Source organism: Sphaerodactylus townsendi, linkage group LG01 (genome assembly GCF_021028975.2).
Source record: "Sphaerodactylus townsendi isolate TG3544 linkage group LG01, MPM_Stown_v2.3, whole genome shotgun sequence".
Taxonomy (NCBI): Eukaryota; Metazoa; Chordata; class Lepidosauria; order Squamata; family Sphaerodactylidae; genus Sphaerodactylus; species Sphaerodactylus townsendi.
The window spans coordinates 70,271,367-70,288,606 of record NC_059425.1 but is presented as its reverse complement, the minus strand read 5'-3'; the positions used below and the strand labels follow the sequence as shown (position 1 = coordinate 70,288,606).

Sequence of the window (17,240 nt, the reverse complement as noted above, 5' to 3'; positions counted from 1 at the left end):
TACGTATAAGTCCCCTGCTTCCCCAACTCCTATTCTATCTAAGTATATTTATATACTTACCCAACTCCTATTCTATCTAAGTATATACTTAGGAACTGTGTGTATGTGCCTTAGTGTCTCACTGTGTGATTGCTTTTATATAATTTTATATAAAAATATTTAAACTGCAATTTGGTCTTTTGTGAATTCTCTGCAGATATGTTTCAAGCCGTTTCTGGTATACATAGTCTTAAAAGATCCTTACCCAGCTTGCCTCTCGCATTGCCAAGCCGAGTTATTTTCCCCATTGCTACTTTAAGACTCTTAGCAGCTGGTGGAGATTCCTTAGAAATAAGTTCACAACCTGTGAAAGCTGGGTAACACCACATAGCCTGGAAAACCTACAACAACCAGTTGTTGCAATACTACCATGTTTTCATTTAAGCAATTTTTCTGGTCAGTGACAATAAATTATTTTACTTCTATCTGGAATAGAGTTGTTTCTACAAAAGGAAATAAATGGACATAATCTTGCTTTACCTCCTTCGTCTCCCAAATAATGTGTTACCATAGTGATTGTAGCTACCAGTGAGAAAACACTTCCATGAAGTCAGGGCTGTGTATTATAGCAGAATCCACATGGGCTGACTGGATTCTTAATCAGGCTCATTGCTTTACAACACATCACTTACAGATCTCCATTTGCAGAGACATACTTACATCTGAGATTACATTTCTCAGTGAGGGAGATCCTCAGGTAGTTGTGCTGGCGACCAAAGCGGTCAGTCAAGAAAGCTGAGAAAGGAGCAGCATGTTCACTTAGGAATTCTTTTCTTCTTGTACTTGTAATCTCCTGTATTTAAGACAAAGTTACATTCCCCTTTAAGATTAGATTGCTTGGAAAAAATCCTTGACTTCATAATCTTATTCCCATAAAGAAAAATAAATCAAAAAGTCAAACTATTTCATTTGCATGCCCTCCCCCAGCATTTTAAGTGCCAACCCACTTTTTTGCCACAGACCCAAACAAATGGGCACCATACAACTAAGTTACACCGATTGGGTCATAAACTTGGTCAAAGGAGTAATCAAAGGACTGCAGAAAAATCGACAATCTCACCTACAGAAAAATGGAAAAAGACATTGCTAGCCACACAAAAAGACAGAAGCAGAAATTCAGCAAAATCCAAAAACATCAGCAGAAACTCGCATTGGACACTTCAAGAATCATCATAAATTTGACTGAACGGCAGCTTTCCAGTGACGAAACATCCATGCTAGCCACAGGAGGCAATTTTGCTGCTACTCCAACAGAGTTCACATGGAAGACATCATTGCTAACGTAGATCAGCCATTCAGCCATTCAGCACCTTCCAGAAGAGGAAGGGGAGGAACGAAGAGAAGAAACAGCAAGGATATTGCGGAAAGCAAAACTTCCCTCCAGCAACATTACACAACAGGAAAGAAATGCCATTAGGAATCTCAGATCAGATCCAGAAATCATCATACTTCCAGGAGACAAGGGAAATGAACAGTAATCATGAACACTGAACAAAATAAGGAAAAAAATCAGAGAACTCCTGGATCCCATAACATACAAAAACTAAAACAAGACCCGACCAAGAAAATCATTCACCAGATCAACACACTGATTAAGAATTCCTCCATCCCACTAGACATATGCTAATGACTCTGCAAGTCAGAAGCTCTTCGACCCCGGTTATATGAACTCCCGAAAATTCATAAGGACTCCATCCCACTCGGGCCTATTAGTGTGATTGGTTCCCCACATATGAACTGGCAAAATTATTGACTTCAGTTACAAAGCCACATTGAATACATAACACATTATGTTAAAGACTCACTTCAGCCCACTTCATCGAAAAAATTAGCAATCTCCATCTCAACCCCAGAAACAGACTTACCAGCTTCGATGTTGTCTCACTATTCACTAGGGTTCCAGTGAAGGACACACTCACACTCATCAACCAGATTTTTTCCAACGACATCACTGCCTAACAACCAGCTACTTCTGATGGGACAATGATTACTATGAGCAGACAGACGGGGTAGCCATGGGAAGCCCCCTCAGCCCAGAGATAGCCAATTTTTAGATGGAACATTTCAAGAAACAAGCCCTCAAAACAGCACCCAGAAAACCCACAACTTGGTTCTGATTTGTGGATGATGCCTTTACAATCTGGAGCCATAGTGAGGAAGAACTGCTGAATTTTCTGGACCACTTTAATGGCATTCACTCAAACATCCAATTTACCACAGAAACTGAAAAAGGAGGAAAACTTCCTTTTTTAGATGTCTTGATCTTTCACAAACCCAACCATCAATTGGGCCACACAGTATACAGAAAACCAACACACAGAGACCGGTATCTACATAAAAACTCCAACTACCACCCACAACTAAAAGGGGGTATAATCAAAACTTTGACAGATTATGCAAAACGAATCTGTGCAAAACTGTGCAAAACCTCCTCCCTGATGAAATCAATCATCTAGACTGGACTCTGCAGGCAAGTGGCTACTCCACAACAGAAATCAGAAGAGCTTTAAGAAAAAACTCGGAGGACTGAGGAGAAACAGCCCACCACAGGAAAAAATATTTCTACCATGCATCAAGGGAATCATAGATCAAATAGGGAAACGGATGAAAAAACATAACCTACAAGCAATCTTCAAACCTACCTGAAAAATACAGCAAATGCTACGCTCAGCAAAGGACAAGAGAGATCCCCTCACTTCGGCAGGAGTCTATCACATACCCTGCAGCTCTACATAGGAACTACAAAACCAGCATTCAGACATGTATTAAAGAGCACGAAATACCCTGTCAGCTTAACCATCCCGAAAAATCTGCAGTAGCAGAACATGCTCTAAACAAAACTAGACATAACATTTTATTTGAAAATACTGAAATTCTAGACAACTCGGACAGTTACTATGCCAGACTACATAGGGAGGCTACTGAAATCCACAAACACCGAGACAACTTCAACAAGAAGGAAGAGACTCTCAGAGTTAACAAAACTTGGCTCCCAGTACTTAAAAACACCAGAATCAAAGGCCAAGGACATGCTATATTCATGGACAATGAACTCCACCCAGACACAGGATTTGCATTCACTTATACTGTTGCTACTGCAGGGAATGCAAATGTGAATATGAATGTAAATGGACTGAAAACCCCACCCACTGTAAGGAATTCCATAGAAGCAGAAATAAAAGGCTCTTTGGTGTAAAAGACCGTTTATTCAGACATCTTAGAAAGCTCATGTACACGCAGTGGCAGGAATAAGATCTCCCGTCAGAAACACAGGTTATACCTCTGTCCATCCCATCCCCCCTCCCGGATTCCCATGGGAACGGAGGTCTCATCTCCCTCGCAGAGATAAGGTCTCCGCCGAAGAAGCTGGCCCATCGCCTGGGCTGTGGAATGTAGTCAAGGCCAGGCGGCTGACCCGTTCATCAACACCATTGAATCCTTTACACTCTGCCTCCCTTAAAAAAGACCCCTCCCCCCCAGGTTTGTGCGGAAAGGCGCGGTGGAAAGCAGAAATAAGGGCGGGGGCGTCAATATTTTCGGAATAAACCCATTGATTATACCCAGAGGAATACCCCACCCAAGAGACTAAATATTGTAAGCGTTTGCGATTAAAGCGAGAGTCCAGGATGGCGTCAATTTCGTAATGCTTGTGGCCATCAATAATAGTCGGTGGGGGTCTCTCCGGCGGGTCGTGCCAGGCATCGGAAACGGGAGCCTCCTTGAGTAAACTGGAATGGAAGACAGGATGAATGTTACTAAGAGAGTTAGGCAAATCCAATCGGGCAGTGACATCATTAATCACTTTAGTAATCTGAAAAGGTCCCACGAATCTTTTGCCTAGTTTTGAAAATTTATGCACGTCTCTGAGATTTTTGGTAGACAAATACACCCAAGCGCCACACACGCAGAGGGAAATCCGAGCGGTGTTTATCCGCTTGCAGCTTTTGGGAGTCTTTAGACTGTTGTAAGGCAGTCTGGACCGCTTTCCACCCTTCGGCCAGAGATGAAATCCATTGTTGAAACTCTGGAGGATCCAATGCTTCCGCAGGTAGTTGCGGCAACGGCGGGAAGGAGCGACCGGACACAATTTCGAAGGGGGTCTTTTTTGTACTGCTATGCACCGCATTGTTATAGGCGTACTCTGCAAACGGAATTAGCTTGCACCAATTGTCTTGGTGGTAGTTGGTGTAACAACGTAAATACTGCTCTAGGGTTCTGTTCGTTCTCTCCGACTCACCGTCACTTTGAACGTGGTAGGGGGCGGCAACCGCCGGGGCGGCCCCTAACAACCCTAGAAAAGCTTTCCAGAACTTTGAAATGAATTGGGGTCCGCGGTCGGAGACCACCTTAACGGGGGCGGAGTGTAGACGGTAAACATGCTGAATGAACAGACGAGCTAACTTAGGAGCGGAGGCGATGGAAGCACATGGAAGAAAATGGGCTTGTTTAGAAAATAAGTCCACCACCACCCACAAGACCGATGTTGCCATGACTTTCTGGCAAATCTGTAATAAAATCCATGGAGATGACTTCCAGGGGCGTGGAGGCCACCGGGAGAGGTTTCAACAGACCATGGGGCTTTCCGAACGCTCTTGGCTTCTGCACAAACAGAGCAACCTTTAATATACGCCTCAATGTCTTTTGCGCATCGCGCGCCACCAGAACTGACGGCGGGCCAAATGCAGAGTTTTTAGAAAGCCAAAATGTCCAGCCGAGCGGGCATCATGGCAGGCCTCGAGAACCTGCTTGCGGAGGGGAGGCATCGCACCAACAATCCCCCCGCCGCCAAACGCCATTCTCCAAACGCAACTGGGAGTCGCCTTCCTCCTCAAGTTCCCGTAGGAAAGGAGAGACCAGGCTGGGAATGGGCGGAGAAGGAGGAGTGGATGTCTGAGATCGGGTGACAGCCAGCCCTAATTGGGAGGGGGAGAGAACAGTGCGCGGAATGTCCCGTAAGCTGGCTCCACCCCCCTCCCCGGGTAGGCGCGAGAGCGCATCAGCGAAGTTTATTGGTTTTTCCGGGGAAAAAATGGACCGTGAAAGAGAAACGAGAAAAGAAATCGGCCAACGAAGTTGTTTCGCTGGACATCCTTAGGGGGGTGGAAAGGGCGGCCAAGTTCTTGTGATCCAACCAAACTTGAAAGGGGTGTTTAGCCCCCTCCAGCCAGTGGCGCCAAGTGGAGAGTGCTACTTTGATGGCCGCAGTCTCTTTATCCCCTACAGTCCAGTTGAGTTCAGCACGGGAGAATTTCTTTGATAAATAAGCACACGGAACCAGCCTATCATCTTTATTTCTCTGCAACAGGGCTGCCCCAAGCGCTTTGTCCGAGGCATCCACGTGAACCACAAACGGGAGATCTGGGTCAGGGTGCTTTAGGAGAGGTTCGGTGGTAAAAGCAGATTTTAAAAGCTGAAAGGCTGTCTGACATTCTTCGGACCAGGAAAGGGGCCCCGGGCTTGGCGGACAGTGGATCTTTACCCTTAGTGCGTAAGAGGTCTGTAAGAGGGAGAGTCAGTTCAGCGAATTGGGGTATAAAGTCCACGATAGAAATTAGCAAAACCTAGAAAAGATTGGAGTTCTTTTCGGTTGGTAGGGGCAGGCCATTGGAGGACCGCATCAATCTTAGCAGGATCCATTTGTAGGCCCTCACAGAGATCCGTAACCCAAATAGTCAATAGAGGTTTGGTGGAAACAGCACTTGGAAAGTTTGGCAAAGAGGGAGTTGTCGAGCAAACGCTTTCAATACTTCTCAACCAATGCTTCATGCTCCTCCATGGTTTGTGAATAAATTAAAACATCATCTAAGTACACCACTACTCCCTTATACAATAAATCATGGAGAACTCCGTTGATAAGGGCCATAAAAGCTCGGGGCCCCACTTAACCCGGAATGGCATTATTAAGTATTCAAACTGTCCAAACTTTGTGTTAAATGCAGTCAAGTGTTCATAGCCTTCAGCAATTCTGACCCTGTAGTAAGCTTCTCTCAAGTCCAACTTAGTAAAGATGCGCCCTTTGCCCAATGCGTCTAAAAGGTCCTTGATCAACGGCAAAGGGTATTTATTGTCCAGGGAGACTGCATTGAGACCTCGGTAATCTGTGCAGAGCCGTAAAGACTCCATCTTTCTTTTTTACAAACAATACAGGAGCAGCATGTGTGTGTTTGGTAGCTCGCCGTGATGAACCCGCGGCCGAGGTTCTTGTCTAAGAAGGCACGAAGTTCCTTCTCCTCTTTGGGACTCATGCAGTAGATTCTACCTTTGGGCAGTTCGCCCTCTGGCTGTATTACGATTTTGCAGTCAGTGTCTCTATGGGGTGGCAACTGATCGCATTCTTGCTCCTGAAATACTCTGGCTAGATCTTGGTACGCTGGTGGAATGCCGGTAGAATCGAGCAATCGCTGATGAAGCCAGGTGTGTCAGGAGAAGTCGAAGTTTCCCAATTCATGTGTTCACCGCAGGGAGGGTCAGTGAATTCTAAGATCCTTTCTTTCCAAAGGAATTTTGGTTCATGCAACAACAACCATGGCATGCCCAGAACTATGGAGTGTTTGGCCACTGGCGCCAGAATAAAACTAATTTTCTCCCAATGGTCGGCGCAACGGAGGAGAACCGGTTGTGTTTTGAACTGGGCCGGTCCTTCGCTCCCGAGAGGACTGCCGTCCATTTGGGTGAATGGTATGGGCTTAGCCAGGGGACTTGGTCTAGACCTAGCTCCTCCGCCACCTGGGGCCGCATTAAGCAATGGGAGCAGCCAGAATCCCACAAGGGCGAGGCTATAATACGAGTATGTTTAGCGGGGTTGGCCAGAAACGCTTGGATTGTAATGGGGGCACTGCCTTCACTCACCGCGTCTGGAGTCGAACCCATGTCCATGGGGGCTGAAGAAAGGCAAACAGCTGCTTCCCCTCCTCTGGGTTGCCTTCGATGACTGCCTTAGACGAGCCCGTTAGGGCGGCCCTGATTTTGGCGTGGTGGCTTGGCAGATGGGTGCTTGCGCGGCCGGAGCGGTTGGCTTCTGTTTTCGGCAGTTGGCGGCTAGATGACCTGGTCCTCCGTAGTAAAGACACAATCCCAGTCGGCGACGGCGCCGGAGGTGGTCTCGGTAGGGGCGGCTGGGCTTGGCTTGGTGGACGCAGTGGCAGGCTTCTGGCGTTGGTGGCTCTCCTCGCACGAAGCGCACTCTAAAGCGGTAGACGCCACCTGGGATCCCAATTCAATCCAATCAGCAATAGTGCGGGGGACCCGAATCAAAAACACCGTTTCACGCGAGCTTGCCGTTGACCGCATCCGAGAAGTATTCGTGATTTCATGCGCTCAGGCCACTCAGGAGGGAGTCGAGCAGCCGCCGCACGAAATTCATGGGCAAATTCTGCAAACGAGCGGTTGCCTTGCTGAATAGTTTTGATGGTGCGGATAGCTTCGCTTTTCAGCACCCGGATCTTGGAAGCGAGCCCTTAAGGCTTGGAGGAATGCGGGCACCGTGCGAGTATCTTCATCTTGCAGGTTCAAAGAGTCACAAACCAGTCGGCTGCCGCCCCATCCAGGACTGAGCCGATGTCCCGTATTTTTTTCGGCGCCAGACCGGGTATAAATCGCCATAGTCCTCCATGTGGGCATCGAGGTTGCAAGATGAAGTAGGGAAGTTTTGAAGCGGTCCCATCGAACGGGCAGGGATTGGAGGTCTGTAGTAACCCCTCTCCACGGCCCTTGGCAAGCCCGCAGGGGCGGCGGTTGCGCGAGGTTGAGCAGGTTGAGGCAGCGGTTGCGCCAGGGGGGGCCGGAATCGGTGGAGGTATCAACGCCCGGTGCAGCTGGCGTTTCGGTGGGAGCCGGTCCTTGGAAGGTGGCTGGACCCAGCAGCGCCGCCCCTCTGGCGCCGGCTGTACCCGTGACAGCGTAGACTCCAACTTGGGCTGTCCTGGTCTGTTGCTTCTTCAGTTCCCTCTCCAAGGCAGCCAGCTCTCTCTCCTTGCGAGTCAATGCATCCTGGTGCGCATGCAAAGCTGCCAATTTAGCCAGTTCGTCCCGTTGAACAGCTGCAGTAAGTTCACTTTGTGTACGCAAGGCCTGAACACTTTCGTGTTGACGCTGTAAGTTCAGTTTGGAGTGTTCCAGGACTTTATCATGGACTGATAGATTCTGCGCATATTGCCGTTGGAGCGCCTCTTTGGCACGGTCCAATTCGAGTTGGACTTCTTTGCGCTGCTGTTCCCGATCTCTCTGCAGGTTTTCACGCTCTTGCTGCAGCTGTTCCCGTTCCTCTTCCCATAGCTGGCGTTCACGGGCCCATGCTTCCTGGGCCTCTCGCAGTCGCCCACTTCCTCAGCCCAGCTCTCTTCGATGGGAGAGAGGAACAGATCCGGCTGGGAGTGCAGGCTTCCTCCGGACTCCTCGTCGTCTGGACGCGAGACATCGTGTCTTCCACCGGGTGGCTCCACGGGGCATCTCAGGTGCAGACGCTGGTCCGGGACCGGGGGGGCCGTGCGGAAGACGGTACGGATACCCCTCCCAATCCCTGGTATAGTCCCAGTGTCACTGGTGGTCTTCGGACGGGCCCCAGTGCTATGCCACGGTGGGTCTTTGGGAGCATCACCAAAATACGAGTCCAGGAATCGTTCAATGGACTCCTGGGTTGCCGCATGAAAGGTGGTCAGGCCCGTCTCCTCCGTGACAGGTTGCATCTGAGGTTTGTAATCCATACGAAAACGGGTAGATATCCGATCCACAGGCTCTCGATCCATAGACAGCGCCCCAAACGACTCATGTAAGTGCCCATGGTCGTCTTCACGTCCCTCGTTCCAACGGAGTAAAGGAAGACTCGTGCTGATACGAGGACGGGAAAGAGTCACCAGCGAGACCCGTTCTCCCGCCGGTTCCTCCAGATCCAGAAGGGAAAGGTCGGAGCCCTCTTTGGGGGCTACCGCACCTTCCACAGAAACATCCAACCTCTCCATGCCGAGACACCAGAGGTCCACTGTACTAGGAATATAGATGAATTAGGATTCCTGCCACAATGTAAGGAATTCCATAGAAGCAGAAATAAAAGGCTCTTTGGTGTAAAAGACCGTTTATTCAGACATCTTAGAAAGCTCATGTACACGCAGTGGCAGGAATAAGATCTCCCGCCAGAAACACAGGTTATACCTCTGTCCATCCCATCCCCCCTCCCGGATTCCCATGGGAACGGAGGTCTCATCTCCCTCGCAGAGATAAGGTCTCCGCCGAAGAAGCTGGCCCATCGCCCGGGCTGTGGAATGTAGTCAAGGCCAGGCGGCTGACCCGTTCATCAACACCATTGAATCCTTTACACCCACAATACAATTCAGTCAACCACACCTTTGCATAGCAAGTCCCACCCAAACACTTACTGACTGGTTCCCCACGCTGGGACATGGACATGAAGTGCTGTGAGACGGTGGTGCTGTGATTTTGCACTGCTCCAGTTCTCTTTGGCCCTTTCCGCACGGGCCTAATACAGCGCCATGGGGACGGCAAAAACACCGTCCCCAGGGAGCTGTTCGCACGGGGGGCGCAGCTGCTTCGCAGCCGTGCCGCCCTCGCGCCTCCCGAGCGACGCAAAGCTGCCGTTTTCCCACCTCACTTCCCCAGCAAGGTTTTTGGAAAATGGGGGCTTCTAGCCGCTGCAGTGCATATGGCAGCAACTGGAAGGCGCCATCCCTCCCCCCTGTGCCTGATTGACCTACCTGCTCTGCAACCGTCCGGCACGTTGCCGAGGCCTGGGGACACGACCCTCCTGCCCTGCGACTCCGGAGTGGTCGCGCAGGGCAGGGGGGGCATGTTCCCTGGTCTCGGCGACACGCTGGACGGTCGCAGAGCAGGTAGGTCGATCGGACGACAGTGCAGCGTGGCGCCGTCGTCCCAGTAGTTTCTGTACGCCGACCCAACGCCCACTGTAGCCGTGCGGAAACGGCCTTCCTTTAGCTCCCAGATTAAAGACAGATGCCCTAATTTACTATTTCTGACTTTGACAGAGACCAATTTTAGGAAATAAAACAAACAGGATGCATAGCTTGCCTGGTGCATCAGAGAAGGGATCCCAGATATGCACTTAATAGCTGATCTGAAATGGGGTAACAGGGCTCAAAAAGAGCTACTTCCCTGTGAATTGTGCCTTTTATGTGGTTCCTGTTCTGCACTGGTTTTCCATTGTCATTGTCAGGAGAGTATTAACTATAATCAATTATCACCATGTTATGCACTCAAACATAAGCTCCAATTTTTCAGCTGCTTGATGAAAACAAAAGGGTCTCAGCAACAGCAATTTGTCTTCTTTATCTCCTATTCATAATGATCTTCCATTTGTCATGTCTACTTCAATGGACTTGTCTAAGGTGGTATGCTTCCCAACCCATGAACAAAGCAGTGGTCATTTGAAAGTGTTCAAGCTCAAAGGCATACAAATGTATACTTTTGAAAGTCACTGTTAGTATTGAAAATAAACCAGGACTGAGGAACAGGACATTTTTTTAAAGGCTCAGAGGAAATCCAAGCCAGAGTCAAGGGAAGACCCTGTCTTGCTAAGGAACGGAGGTACAGGGTGGTCTGCATAGCAAGAACACACGCAGGACTGCCTGGGATACACATCCCCTCCAGACCTATGGCAGATCCTTGCTGCCACTCAGTCTGCAGGGCCACCTCTTCAAGGCTGAGCCGGCAGAAAGAGACTCTTTTTGACGGCTCCCTGCTGAAGCCATCTGACGTATAGCAGCGCAGAGGGTGAAAAAATGGTCTTTCTCCCGGAATGCTGCCCTGTCAGACATGGCAAAACAATGCCCTGAAAGGAATCTGTTTCAGAAACTCCATATTGGGACTGGCAAGAATGCCTCAAGGACTCCCCCCCCCCCTCACATACGTACAACTTAATGCCTGGTCCATACTCAGGATTTGAAACAGCATTTGAATATGGACAACAGAACAACCTGGGCGAGACCAGTTCTTTTGTATTTGTCTCTTAATCTACTCAAGAGTCTTTCCTCTGACTCATCTACTTGTGGTCATCTTATGTTGCAATGCCCATTAAGGGTTGTTACCTGTTTTGTCCAACACCTGGCAAAAACCCATCAAAGATGGCTCAATGGTCTGATACTCAAGACTATTACCTCACTTGGAACAGCAGGAAGAATCCTTTGTTCAAAGATTTCCTTGGCCCCAAGACATGCTTTTCCCTATAAGAAGCATGTCTCAGACCCCAGTCAGTTGTTCAATATTATCATGCCACCATGGTGGTCTGTAATATTGTTCCATCTGCGCAGATCATCCAGAGCCTAGCCATTAGGTCTGTTTCCTGGACACACACTACAAGACTGGTAATATAATCTTTGATATTCCATCCCTTCTCTCTCTACATCCAAAACCTGTCTTTCACCTCTAAATTATATCTTAGGAACCCTTGAATGCATGTGTTTTTACCCCAGTAACTTAGTGGTTGTGAGTGAGATTTTGTTTTATTCCATTTGTTATTTTCCCAATAAAAACCATTGAAAAAGAAATCTTTTCTCTGCTGCATTCTTATAAAGAACTGAAACTTGTATATATAGGCAATATGTGCTCTATAGCTAATTTCCCCAACCAAAGAGGGTTCTTGCGTCCCACCATTTTGGGTAACACTGCCCAGGGACCATTGGCTGAATTAGACATACTCATACCTTTGGGAATTAGACATACTCATACCTTTAAAAAGCTACAAGGTGAAGGACTGAAAATAGTCACATTGTCCACCCCCCATAAACATAAATATATATCCATGCCAACACAAATTCACATCTGTTTCACATGCCACATAAAACAGTCAGTGAGCTTCCGTCCTGATGAAAATGAGGATAAAGTACACAGAAAAGATACTTAACAATAAAAACATACTTTGCTTCCAAGCAGTGCTAATTATCTCTCTGCACATCATCTGCCATAGACAGACACAATATATTAGCAAGGGAAGAGTGAAGACAGCTAGTTTACCATTAATGTGGCCACACTAAAAGCAAGATATCATCTATTGAGCTATTCCAGATGAATGGAATGATTAATGACTCAGTTCAGTCAAAAGTATGGTTTAATTAAGCTATATTAATGCAATTCTCTGACTGCAGGCTCCTTCACTAAGAACTGTTGTTAGGGTCTATCAAATCAGAATATGTGAAGGTGATTTATTACCCACCATTCATTTTAACCATGGTGTTGTGAAACCTATCAAAGCATAGATCCTTGTTTTCCCAAACCACCCTCATGTACTTTCTAGCTACACAGCCAGAGTTGGTTATTTATAATCCAAGCCCTGTTTCACAAATTAACCATAGTTAAATAAACCATAGTTGGATATATCTGAATTGAGTCAATGTCTGGCTCACCACTGCTATTAGATTCCCTGTGCTCAAAAGCATTAGTGCAGCCTCTAAGTTTATCTTAGTAGCATGCTACTGTAAAGACAGTGATAATATGGGTGGGGAAAATATTAAACTCTTAACATTATTCTAGACACCAACTAGCAATCACTCTGTTGTTTAGCCAAGATAAAAATTTGGCTAGGTTTAGAAATATTTACATTTTAGATTTTCCAGTTAAAGGCTAAAGAAAAGCAAAACCAAAATCTCATAGGTTCTCCACAGTAAGGACATTCATGCCATGCTCAAAGGGAACCTGTATCATAAAAAAAATTTACAGCTCTCAAAGCACAAAGAGAAGGACAAATAAGATGACAACAAATGTCACCATTTAAATTTGATGGCAGCTGATACATTTATTGTAGTTTTTTTAAAATAATCCTGAGTTAATAGTATTGCTCAGTCAAACTATTGCTCAGTCATCGTTACTCTATGCTAGTGCAAAGGTACTCTAGTCAAATATTTTGCCTAGACAATTCATTTAGGAAAGAAAGCCATCAAGAGAAGTGCAGGCTTTTACCCATATTTAAGGCTTTGTGCAGCCTGGGACCCTTGTACCATATTTAAGGCATTGCACGGCCTGGGACGCTCGTACCTGCGGGACTGTCTTGCCCTATATGTCCCAACTTGGCCTCTGTGCTCACAGAGGCCAATTTACTGGTGGTCCCTGGCCCCTCAATGATGCAGCTGATCTCCACTCAGGCCAGGGCTTTTACAGCCTTGGCCCCTGCCTGGTGGAACGCTCTTCCTCCAGCTGTCCGGGCCCTGCGGGACCTTAAGGAGTTCCGCAGGGCCTGTAAGACCGAGCTGTTCCACCAGGCTTTTGGGGAGGCCGGCCGCTGATTGCCCCCACCCCCTCTTTATAACATCTGTGAACCCTGCAATGAACTCTCTTTATAACATTGGTGAACTCTCTCAGGGGGGTTTAGTTGTGAGACGCAATCTGTTGTTTTTTTGTAACTTAGAACGCTGTATTTTAATGGAGTTTCGTATTTTAATATGTATAGAGCCTTAATTAATTAATTAATTAATTGTGGTTAATTGATTAGGTTGTTTCATATTCATGTTGTTCACTGCCCTGAGGTCTCCGGGGGAGGGCAGTATACAACTACAACAACAACAACAACAACAACAACAACAACACAATCGGACAAAGTGTTGAAACATGATACACCAGACATCACCATGATCGAGGACAAGAAAGTGAGCATCATCGACATAGCAGACCCCAGTGACAGCAGGGTCATTGAAAAAGAACACGAGAAGGTCACTAGATACCACGATTTGAAAATCTAACTTCAGCGTCTATGGCACAAACCAGCTGAGGTCGTCCCAGTGGTAACCGGCACATTTTTAAATCTGCTGATTGGTGGAGGCTGATTGGTGGAGGCTGCTGAAGGGGTGGGGCTTCTCACATTTGTAAATCTTTTCAGTTAGTGCTGAAGGGGTGGGGCTTCTCACATTTTTAAATCTTTTCAGTTAGTCTCTGGAACCAGCAGAGAAGAGGAGCAGTGGAGAACAGCAGTGGGCCAGAAAGGGCTGAGGAGCTCTGATTTTTCTTTACAGAGGGCTTTTCTCAAAGCCACATCTTTTAAACAGTGTATTTTAAACAGGGTTTTTTCTTTTTTTCTCCTTGTCCTAGGGCTGCTGATTGGTGGAGGCTGCTGAAGGGGTGGGGCTTCTCACATTTGTAAATCTTTTCAGTTAGTGCTGAAGGGATGGGGCTTCTCACATTTTTAAATCTTTTCAGTTAGTCTCTGGAACCAGCGGCGCGCGCCATTAGGCGCGCACAGGTGTTTTACTAAATAAGAACATATTTTAAGGGATAGTAGAAGGTATAGAAACCTTAACAGGGAGGCACTAATTAAAATCAATATTTGAATATCTAAACAAAATTAGATATGAAGGCAGGAAGCCAGCAGGGGGAGGGGGGCTTTCCAGTGTTTTGCACTGTCACATGTATGACTATCTGCCACTAGGGCAGAAATCATGGGTGTGCCCTCGCTGCAATGAGCTCCTGGCACTCAAGGAACGTGTGCGTTCTCTTGAAGCCAAGGTGGCAGACCTGGTGAAGCTGAGAGAGGCAGAGAGGGCAACAAACGAGGCTTTCAGGGACCTAGCAGCCGGGTCCCACTCCCAAGGTGACATCTCTTCAGATGTCATGGAGAATGAGAGTCTTGGGGACAGAGGGTGCCAGTCTGAGGTGGTGAAAGATGCTCCCTTAGATGGGACCCCTTCCTTAGCTGGTGGTCAGATATCCTCTCGCACTGAGGATACCCCTCGGGGAGGTGGGGGGCTCCTTGTAGTGGGTGATTCGATCATTAGGAATATAGAGAGTTGGGTTTGTGACAGGCGTGATGACCGCATGGTGACTTGCCTGCCTGGTGCGAAGGTTGCGGATGTCGCAGCCGCCTAGATAGGCTGTTAGACAGTGCTGGGGTGGAGTCAGCAGTTGTGGTCCACATTGGTACCAATGACATTGGGAAATGTAGCCGGGAGGTTCTGGAAGCTAAATTTAGGCTGCTAGGAAAAAGGTTAAAATCCAGGACCCCCCAAGGTGGCTGCTTCTCCAAAATGCTACCTGTTCCACGCGCAGGGCGAGCTAGGCAAGCAGAGATACAGGGTCTCAATGCGTGGATGAGAAGGTGGTGTAAGGCAGAGGGTTTCAGCTTTGTCAGGAACTGGGGAACCTTTTGGGATAAGGCAGGCCTGTACAAAAGGGACGGGCTTCATCTTAACCAAAGAGGAACCAGACTGCTGGCGCTCAACGTTAAAAAGGTGGCAGAACAGCTTTTAAACTGATCCTTGGGGGAAAGCCGACAGGAGCTGAGGTGACTTCGGTTCGGAATACAGAGTCCATGGGGATGCAGACAGAGAGGGAGGTTTTTCTAAATCAACCACATACAAGCGAGGAGCATAGCAATGTGATAAGTGATAGTGTCTACAAAAGGCTAGAGGGCAAAACACATAAATCCCAGGTTAGGGACAGAGTATACAAGTGTCTCTATGCTAATAGTAGAAGCATTCGACCTAAAATGGGGGAGCTGGAGTACAGAGTTTTGAAGGAGGACATTGATATAGTGGGCATCACAGAGACATGGTGGAATGAGGAGAACCAGTGGGATGCTGTTATCCCAGGCTCCAGGCTCCAGGAAGGATAGGACAGGGCGTATTTGGGGTGGGGTGGCCCTCTACATCAAAGAGAGCATAGTGTCACATAAAATAGACAATGCAGGGGGAGCTGATTCCTCTACAGAAGTACTGTGGATATCAATACCAGGGGTGAAGCATAGTTTAACATTAGGAATATATTATCGTCCCCCTGACCAAAGTGCACAAGAGGATTCTGAGATGGAAAAACAAATTAGAGAGTCCAACAAAAGCAAAAATGTTGTGGTAATGGGCGATTTTAACTATCCCCACATAAACTGGAAAAATGCATGTTCAGGTCATAGTAAGGAGAGAACATTCCTGGATATGCTAAATGACTGTGGCTTAGAGCAGATGGTTGTAGAACCAACCAGGGGAGATGTGATCCTAGATCTAATTCTATGTGGGACCCAGGACCTGGTGCGGGAAGTCAGTGTTGTTGAGCCAATAGGGAACAGCAACCACAATGCTGTCAGATTCAGTATCTCTGCATGCAAACAAGTGACAACTACTAATGTAGTTACATTCGCCTTCAGAAAGGGAAATTTCTCAAAGATGAGGGGGATAGTGCGCAGGAAGCTGAAAGGGAAAATCAACAGAGTCAAAAATGTCCAAGGTGCTTGGAGGTTATTTAAAAACACCGTCTTAAAAGCTCAGCTGGAATGTGTTCCGCAGGTTAGGAAAGGCAGCACACAGTCCAAAAGGAAGCCACCATGGTTAACAAGGGAGGTTGAGGAAATTATTAGGAAAAAAAAGATGTCTTTTAGAAAATGGAAGTCCAATTTAACTGATGACGAATACCAGAGAGAACACAAATGGTGGCAAAAGAGAAGCAAGTTAGCTGTAAGGGAGGCAAAAAAGGATTATGAGGAACGCATGGCTGCGAACATCAAGACTAGCAACAAACAGTTCTTCAAGTACATCAAAAGCAGGAAGCCAGCTAGGGAAGCGGTAGGCCCATTAGATGATGAAGGAACAAAGGGTGTGCTAAAAGATGACAGGGAGATTGCAGAGAAGCTGAATGAATTCTTTGCATCTGTCTTCACCCAAGAGGAGGTGAGGAACATTCCTGCACCTGAACCAAGCTTCTTAGGAGGTGAATCCGAGGAACTAGCGAAGATAGTGGTAGACAAGGAAGAAGTTCTGGCAGCCATTGATAAACTAAATGCTACCAAATCCCCTGGCCCAGATTGCATTCATCCAAGAGTTCTTAAAGAGCTCAAGCATGAAATTGCTGATGTTCTCACATTAATATGCAACTTATCCCTGAAATCAGGCTCCATCCCTGAAGACTGGAAGATGGCCAATGTCACACCAATCTTTAAGAAAGGGTCTAGGGGATACCCCGGAAATTACAGGCCACTCAGTTTGACATCTGTTCCTGGTAAATTAGTAGAATCTATCATTAAAGATAAAATTATTCAACATGTAGAAAAGCAAGACCTGCTGAGGAAGAGTCAGCATGGCTTTTGTAGAGGCAAGTCCTGTCTTACAAACTTACTAGAGTTCTTTGAGGGTGTAAACAGACATGTGGATAAGGGGGAACCAGTGGACATTGTCTACTTGGATTTCCAAAAGGCTTTTGACAAAGTTCCTCATCAGAGACTGTTGAGAAAACTCAGCAATGAAGGAATAAGAGGGGAAGTCCTC

The 17,240-nt window shown here is 47.1% G+C and overlaps 1 protein-coding gene across 2 annotated transcripts in view; it reads right to left on the bottom strand.

Moving 5' to 3' along the window:
* The window catches only part of MOCS1 (molybdenum cofactor synthesis 1), a 59,331-nt gene that overhangs the window by 23,246 nt on the left and 18,845 nt on the right, over positions 1–17,240 (bottom strand). For both annotated transcript variants that reach the window (XM_048517081.1, XM_048517154.1), the window contains exon 2: positions 700–832. In XM_048517081.1, the coding sequence (XP_048373038.1) occupies positions 700–832 (133 nt within the window). The remainder of the gene's footprint in view (positions 1–699; positions 833–17,240) is intronic.